Raw genomic sequence first — 8970 nt, 5'->3', positions numbered from 1 at the left:
CGTGGAGGGAAACGTGAATTGAGCAGAAGTTTACGGATGGCAAGCCCAGGCTACCTACTTGTAGACAACATTGATCCAACTATAGCTTCAAACTGGAAATGTTGTGGACGAATAATAATATTTTGAAATCCTATGGAACGTCGGCTATAATACTACACCATCTGAATTGCCGTGCCATGTGTGCACCATTATATCCATTAAGATATATAGGCGATAAGGCAGCCATCATGTTAGAACCACCATGAGAGCACGGATAACATCAGTAACTTACACATTTTGCATTAACGTTTTGTGTCAAGATATGTATTGATACAGGTTGTATAAAAAAAGAATCTGTTTTCTACACAGTCATTTCATGACCAAGGACAGAAATACTGAAAAAACAGCCTTTCATAAGCATTCACAAGCAAGCCCTGACCTATTAGTAGGCCTTCTCTCAAGCTCAGGACTTGAATGGAATAGAACCCTTGAAGATAAATTTGCTTTAGCAAAGCCCTTTAAAAATGTATATCATCTTTGGTCCTTGAAAAACTTCTCTACCCACAGTTGTCCTCTAGCAGTTGCTGAGGATCCTCTCCTCTAATCAGACATTCACACACAAACAATAAACACAAATACGTACAACAAGCTTCCTCAATTGAGTGACTGTGAAAATTAAAAGTTCCTTAAAGCACCTTCAGTTTGCAGCTGTGTGGGGACCTCTAAAAGTTCTCTAAAGGAAGTTCTAGAAAGCTCATCAGAGAACCATTGGGGTTCCCCCACAGTGGCAAACTTTGTAAATTTTTTAGTTTCTTTGGGGAACCTGTGTGGGAGAACATCTAAAAGACCTTCGAGGAACCTTGGTCCTTAGAACTGAGGTTCTCTAATGTTCTTTTAGGTTATTCCACGGTGGCAACCAAGGTTCTTTGAGGAACTTGTATTCATTTATTCAATATGACCCCTGTAACACGATGAGGGCTCTAAATTAACTTTTATCATCATCAGCCAAAATGGGTTGTAAATGTTCTTACCATCCAAACACACACTCACTAATAGACCAAAGTGGCTACTAAGTTGGCCTTTTCTACCAGCCAAGCTGAAATTTCACCAGCATTTGGCCGGTTGGTTGGCTGGCGTTAATTTAGAGCCCTGTCGTGACACACGACGATGGTGTTGTCTAGACGTAGTTGGGTGCAGAGGCACCGCCGTTGCTGCGGTACTTGGCGGTGCCTCCGGATCCGGAGCTGCTGGAGACGCGACTGAAGCAGCACAGCAGGCCGCCGGCCAAGAGCAGCAGGCAGCCGCCCGCCCAGCCAACGAAGATACAGGCACCCAGCTCCTTCTTCTGCGAGGCGTCCACGAAGGCGTTGTTGAAGTCGGAGATGGTGCGGTGGGCCGACCAGCTGACGGGCACCAGCAGCAGCAGGCCGCCGACGAGGAGCATGATGCCCGCCACCAGGCACATCTTGGGCTTGGCGTCCTCGTTCTGCACGCAGGTGACGAAGTCGGAGCCGGCGAAGAGGATGAGCAGGGCCAGCGTGACGATCATGCCGGCGATGATGGTCATGGCGCGCGCGGCTTGCAGGTCAGCTCCCAGCTGCAGCATGCTGTCGTACTTCTTGCACTGCTGCTGGCCCGTGCTCTGGGTCACGCACGACATCCAGATGCCCTCGTTCACCGACTGGGGTGTTTTTTAGGGTGGGAGAGGAGAGAAAGGGTTAAGCAAGGTCAACAAACTGACATGGCATCATACAAACCCTCTAAAACAGGGCCGCTGACAGCTTTGGCTGGGCCCGGACAAAGTCACCTGAAAGGACCCCCTCACCCAATACATGCTATGTAATGAGGACCCAATTCTGCGCCCCCCCCCTCTCTCCCTGGGCTCGGGACAACTGACCCTGTCCCCCCTTGTCGGCTTCCCTGCTCTAAAATGCAAAACCGTTTATGGCTGTCCGGGCGCCCAACGTAGTAATGAGTCACTGCACTTGACTCACTTTGTAAAAGTTGTGTTAATTCGAGGGTTGAGTAATATACACGTTCTGTAATAGACATGTGCAAGCACAGTGACCACAATGGCATGTGGTGTGTCCATGGGGTAGTGGACTGCAGCTTACGAAAGAACATAATTGCGATATAGGCCTACTTCTGCTAATATACACTTTAAGCAGTAGCACAGGCATCCCAACACAGAGACCCATGTACTCTGCATTGGTTTGAATCAGTGAGCTACACGTTTCATACTTTAAGACTGTTATTGGATTTGATTATTTTTGCCCTTTCGGAAAATTACTCCGTACTTACTGTACTGTAACTTACTGTAAGTGCCATTTACAGTATGATGTATGTAGTTACAAAGAAACATGTTAGTTAGACAGACTCAATAACCACACACCCTCTAGAACAAAATACAAGACAAGATGACAAAACCCAATCGGTTATTCAGAAACAAAAGATAAGATGACAAAACCCAATTGGTTATTCAGAAACAAAGTGCAGTGTGTTATTCGGGTGTAATTGTACAGTCAAATTGTTATTTAACAGCAGGGCTTCACGTTCACTTTTTTGATGTTAGGGTTAAATCAAGCCCTGTTTAACCGAAATGTGTTTGTAGGTCAATGATCTGCGGGATTGAAGGAATGAACGGCATAATCCTTAAAAACTTTACCTGTGCAGTCACAATGTTCTGTCCCACGAAAGCTGACACCTTCCATCTTGGAACGATGCAGGTGACAATTATGGCAATTAGGCCCAAGATACTGACGGCCACACAAACGATCTGCACACCAGAACCCATACTGTAAGAGAAAAGCAGAGGGCACAAAAGAGAGAGATGAGCATTATTAGGGATGGAAAATAAACCTTTGCCTCTTTTCCACTGGCAGTTTCCTGGTAGGCCTACAGCTCGATAAAGCGTGACTCAGACGCCACTTTTTGCTTTTCGAATAGGCACGATGCATTTTTCAGGCATGCCAAGAGATGCAAAGTGCAGTGGTCTCTTCCCTACAGTGTTGATAAGAAACAGTATCATATAGATTGACAATAAAACCAACTTGACTAGATATGAATCCCATCACTCTGTAGGGCAGGGGTGGGGAACCTACGTTTGTATGTCTGGAGGGCCGTTTGCAGCCCTTGAGGCCGTTTTATCCAGCCCCTGATATAATTTTAATGTTATGCAGCTTCACATGAAATATGACATATTTTGTAAAGGGCTCTTAGAAAGTACATTTGAAAGTACATTACAATGAAATTATATTCAGGGGATCTAGAGAAGGTGGGGACAGTTTTAAAGGTGGCTGCCTTCAATATTGGCCTAATGTGCATGAGGACATGTTTGAGCTCATAGTACGGCCCTCTGAGGACTTTTACGGCCCTTGGTGGAGTTTGAAGTGGCCCCTCGAATTAAAAAGGTTCCCCACCCCTGCTGTAGGGGTAAGGAAGCTTCACTAACACCTTTTTGCATGGCATCATAGCTACAGTATTCACAAGACAGCATAAACACTCATGATTATGAGGATGAAACATGGATTCCAAAAGCCATAACCAAAAGGTGTAACCCGCTACTGGTGTCACTTTTTGAATTAGGGAAAAAAAACATTTTGAATGAGGGCTTATGACAAAGCATAGCATTCCGTGATTGTATTTATAAAGTGTTGTGATCGTGGTATCAACGTGTCTAACGGCCTCACGGTTGGAAGGATGGTAGCCAAGGCCTACATGGCAGAGAGTTTGTCTGACAGGCCTGTGCTTGAATCCATAGCCAACAGCAACACTCATAATCCCGCTAAACCATAGCTAAGAGTTTCATTCATGTCCGGACAGGCCCACTGTGTCCCCTCCATCTGCTGTTCTTGCATACTGATAGTCTGCCACTCCCAAGACTACTAGCACTACTGTTCAGGAACACCACAAGGCCTATGCTGGCTTCATACAGGTAGGCCTACAAACTGTGAACTGTGAACTGAAATCTTTGAACTGTGCGAACAAAACAAAACAAAACTTTTTGACTCGATTCATACCAATCACTCAAGCATCGCCTTGTCTGTACACAGACAGAGCACATCAGTTCACATCTGTTTAAAATAGTCATAAAGTCCTAGGCATGCAAGTAACATCAAACCTGAGCTGGAGTCTGAACACCACATCCATTGTGAAAAAAGCCCAGCAAAGGCTGTACTTGATTAGGATGCTTACAAAGGCTGGACTGAATTACCGCCCTCTTACCCAGGCCTACAGAGGACTTGTAGAGAGCATCCTCACAACAGGCATCACTGTCTGGTATGGCAACATCACTCAGGCTGAAAGGAAGTCTTTGCAAAGAATAATCAAGACTGCGGAGAGGATTATAGGCGCAGCACTTCCCTCCATGGACTCCATATATGTACAGCGCAGTCATAGGAGAGCAGAGAGAATCATTAAAGACCCACTGCACCCAGCTAACTCTCTGCTCAAACACAAGAACTGCACATACAAACTGAGACACAGTAGAGCGGACAGCATTCCTACCAGAAAAGCAAGATTTTTCAACAGTTTCTTCCCAGCAACAGTGAGGCTGATGGCAAAAAAGAACATTTGATCCACCTTTTTTATTATTCTTTTGATCTCTTTGATTTTTATCACTTTTTAATGTATTTTGTCTTCCTATTTTTCTATTTAATTCTATTTATTGACTCAGAGGGCCTGCACAAGAGTTCCTATGTGCTTGGACTACTAGTTTATGCACAAATGGCAAATAAAGAAAAAACTTTTTTCTTTTAAACTTTGAAATACTCCCCTAAATGTTAAGCCTGTTTGTACCGTAGCTCTTTTTGCTGAGATCTTTACTTTTACCATTTAATATTCTGCATTCTATAAGTTCCTATAGCTAAACAAACTCCAGCGACTTTCGCATGAGTCATTCATTCGCAATCCTTCATTCATTCATTCATTCATTCATTCATTCATTCATCCAACAGCCAGGTGTAGGTAGATCGCATCAAACCGATGTAGAATATAAAACGTGCATTTATAAGTCCTGTGTGGGCTCTTGTGGAGAGGTAGGTGCACTGTAAGTGCTTCACACATGCAGACCCAGAGGCACTCAAAGGCAGCAGGTATGTGGGCGCAGGCCAAATGACTAACAGTCATTTAAAAAAAACAAAAAAAACAATACAAAATTATGCCTACCATCATTTGACTATATTTGGACTATATGACGAACCCTCTCTAAGCCATTCAGCTCCATCTGTGGTTTTGTGAGTAATCATTAATTCTTTATGCTATTCATCAAATAAAAACAGCAGTGGCTGAGATTTGCTGAGGGTTTCAACCTTACATGAATAATGAATGCTGTGGATGGAGAACTGGGTGAATAATTCACAGATGCAAATACAATTCCTCTTTGAATCACAATGTCCCCAAACAGCATTAATTCTGTGATACCTAAGAGATTTATTTAGTTCAGTACTTGGTTTTGTTTCCTTGTGATGTGAAGCAATAAGCTAGGTTGAATCCAAAATCTCTCTTTTTTTGCATAACTATGACAGTTGTCTTTTCTATAACCCATCCACCCCCCCTCCCCCGCTCATTCCAGCAAGGGATTTGTCAAAGCAACAATAAAACATCACCTCATTGCCCACACCAAACAACCAAGCACATTATGTATAACTTATTCCAACGTTGTATCATGTCTTAAACAATTCCGATTCAATTTAGAGAAAGCATTCATATTTGGAAATCTTAACCGAAACAGTACTTGCATGCAATTAACCAGAACATTTCTAAAATGTCTGAACTTTCAGAGCAATATATTGCAAGTAATTAGCCTACCTCTGAAATTGATGCTCTTTTGCCTTTTTTTGTCCTTTAAACACTGATATAGCTTGATTCCAAAGTCCTTTATCTGTCCGAAAAGGTTTTAAGACTGAAGATTCTGGGTGCAGGGCAACTTTTTAAAAAGGAATCTAGATTCTGGGTGTGGTCTGGAGGAGTGAGGGGAGAAATACGTGGTTAGGGGCAAGAATAAACTTGTCCCATTCCTCTTGTCCTCGGCCTCTCGGTGGGTGTAACTTTGTGTGTCATACCTTTGGATTTTCCACTCAGAGTTTCAGTCTCTCCCTCTTTTTTTAGGACATTGTAAGACTGAGGAACTGTCACTGTCGTTCCATCAAAAAGATTGTGTTATAGTGACTTGGTGCAGACGATAGCATGTTGAACTATGATATTGCTCTGAGAAATGGGCCCTATGAGATGCTCATTTACATTCTAGAAGCTCCCTAAAATGGGTTCACACCTTGTGTTGGGTCACCATTGTACATTCTAGTCTGATCTTCATTTGCTTCCCACAGATTGTTGCGACACCATAGTGGCTGATATTGAGATACTGTTAGTCATGGACGCAGCTTATCCAACACGCCTACTCATCCCAGCAGCACACACACACACACAGACACACAGACACAGACACACACACACACACACACACACACACACACACACACACACACACACACACACACACACACACACACACACACACACACACACACACACACACACACACACACACATGTCCAAAGGCAATATTCCCATGACTTTGCTTCAGCATGCCCCTACCCTTTACTTGCCGAAAAGGGAAAAAAACTGTGTGTGTGTGTGTGTGTGTGTGTGTGTGTGTGTGTGTGTGTGTGTGTGTGTGTGTGTGTGTGTGTGTGTGTGTGTGTGTGTGTGTGTGTGTGTGTGTGTGTGTGCGTGTGTCTGTCTATTGTGTATGTGTGATGTAAATTCCTGGATGTTGCCAAGATACGTATCACAGATACGAAGTGAAACTTACTGAGCATGATACTTTGCTGTTTATGTTGTGATTTCTGTCTTGATTCCCGTCGTCTTAATTCCTGTTGTCAACAATCAGAAATGCTCTATTTGTTGGTGAAGTGTTGTGTTACAACTATTGTGACTGGTGAATACAAAATGATTATTCACTTGCTCTTCCAAAATATGCACAAAATAACGTGCGTAACGGTTTTGCATTGCATTAGATTAGCTGACGCTTTTAGTCAAAGCGACTTACAGTTATTTTTTACTTCCTTTCTTACACCCCTTCTGAAAAGTAACTCTTCGAACAATATTTCAATAAACACAGAAGTTATTTCTGAAATATTCTTAGTTTAATACAACATATGTGAAGCTTACCACAGACAAATTGGCCTGAGATTAATTATACAACGTAAATGACATATTGTTCAATTTTTGTGAAATTACGGTGGAAGTGAGTACACCCAGAGAGATGCCCATGCAGTTAGTCTCTACATTAATGTTTTAATGATTTCAAATCAGGTGTCATAGTTTACCTAAATCACTGAATCACTCACCTCTTCAGGGTGTGTATGAGTGATGGTGACATATTTGCTATTCGTATAAACGTAGAGCAACAGGGGCCTACCTGTAGGCTATAGCCTGCATGATTCCATCAATGAGTAGCTCTCACATAAGAACTCCATCCCTACCATGTTTCACTTAAGGCACCATACATTTTTCTTTGTATGTCATGTCCAACACCAGTTTTGATCGTTAAAAGATTGATCTTCATGACTTCAGAGGATAGAGTCCCATTTAGCCTTGTGGATGACATCTACATACAGCATGTGTGCCATATTATGTCATGGGAAATAATAACCCCAGTCTATTTCTAGTGATAACTGTACTAGTGAAATTGCACAACAACTTTCTTCAACCATTCTCAACCAGTCAATCTCACCTGGAGCGCTCTGTGAGACTTAAAGGAACAGTCCACCCTTTTTAGATTTTCACATTTGCAGTAGGTCTATTTCCCAGCATTATTCATGAATGTGCATAAAATGTTCGTCTGTGTGTTTCCATTGCCTAGTTTAACAGTATAGTCAAATTAAGCGTAGCAATGCAAGTCTATGGGGCAAACAAAACATCATCAAATGTACTTATAAAGTACTTTAAAATTAATGTAAAATTCACCAGAATGAAAAACAGCTATTTAATCCTGTCCTGTGATCATTTGTGGCTTGATGCTAATGCCTCCATTCACTAGCAGTGATTATGCTAAGCTATACTAATAATTCTGATCCAACAAATCTAAGTAGGCCTACTGAAAAGACTGACAGAGAAAATGATATGCACATTCATGAATAATGCTCGGAAATACTGCAAATATGTGAAAATCAAAAAAGGGTGGACTGTTCCTTTAATGGTCTCTTTTATGGTCTTCAGAGCATAAGCCTTCCCGGTGTAAAACTTTTTGTTACTTTCTCAATTCTTTTGTTCGTTCTCTTCCATGATGTTATGGCTGAGATGAAAATGGGAGGGGATTTGGTATATGAATATGGTCTACTTTGACAGAAAACCGGGTAACAATTTTTTTAACTCCTCTGAGACTGAATGCTTGTTAGCTTTTTTTCGAGACTTTAATTGGGGTGTGCTCATTTCTGCACCACCCTAATTGTCCCAAAAACTGAAAAACTGAACCTTACTTTTGTGTTACCCCCCCCCCCCCCCCCAATTAGTGCAACAAATAGGCCTGTTGTAACTTACTCCATGCAAATTGTTGAGTTGAGGTGTCTTTTGTGTTTATGGAAATATCAAAATGGTCAAAATGCATATGTATAAAATAGGCTATTAATCCAGCAATATAATCCATAATAACAAACCAATAATCCAGTGAAATTTTCATGGGCCTACGTCAGTGTTTCCCAACCTTTTTTGTCTTGTGTACCCCCAAGCCTTTTCAGTGTGCCATGAGTACCCCCTAAGTCAAGTTCTGTATCGCTTTCTCTATCCCAATGTAACTAAGCTTTGTTAAAATTACATTTTCCAAGTACCCCCTGCAGTGTGCTTGAGTACCCCTAGTGGTACACGTACCCCTGGTTGGGAAACACTGGCCTACGTCACACACGAAGAAGAAGAGGAAGAAGAAGAAAGGCATTTTTGTAGCTCAGCACTTGAGGGCGCTCTTTAGCTTCTCTGTGATGTCATGAGATAGCC

General features: G+C 42.3%; 1 protein-coding gene across 1 annotated transcript; it reads right to left on the bottom strand.

Annotated features, from left to right (window-relative positions):
- Positions 1 to 477: 477 nt before the first annotated feature.
- cldni (claudin i) lies at positions 478 to 5892 on the bottom strand. The gene is made up of 3 exons (XM_063189524.1): positions 5788 to 5892; positions 2645 to 2774; positions 478 to 1660 (listed from the first exon to the last, which is right to left on the bottom strand). Exons 2-3 carry the CDS (start codon positions 2771 to 2773, stop codon positions 1157 to 1159), a joined length of 633 nt encoding a protein of 210 aa, XP_063045594.1. The 5' UTR covers position 2774; positions 5788 to 5892; the 3' UTR covers positions 478 to 1156.
- Positions 5893 to 8970: the final 3078 nt, after the last annotated feature.

The sequence above is a fragment of the Engraulis encrasicolus genome, chromosome 2, assembly GCF_034702125.1.
Source record: "Engraulis encrasicolus isolate BLACKSEA-1 chromosome 2, IST_EnEncr_1.0, whole genome shotgun sequence".
In the NCBI taxonomy this organism is placed as follows: Eukaryota; Metazoa; Chordata; class Actinopteri; order Clupeiformes; family Engraulidae; genus Engraulis; species Engraulis encrasicolus.
This window is presented reverse-complemented; position numbering and strand designations above follow the sequence as displayed.

Excerpts from the sequence above, each read along its gene's own strand:
- cldni (XM_063189524.1), bottom strand. The coding sequence starts at position 2,773 with ATGGGTTCTGGTGTGCAGATCGTTTGTGTGGCCGTCAGTATCTTGGGC. Across the intron at positions 1,661-2,644 it reads AGAACATTGTGACTGCACAG|TCGGTGAACGAGGGCATCTG; the intron begins GTAAAGTTTTTA and ends AAAACACCCCAG.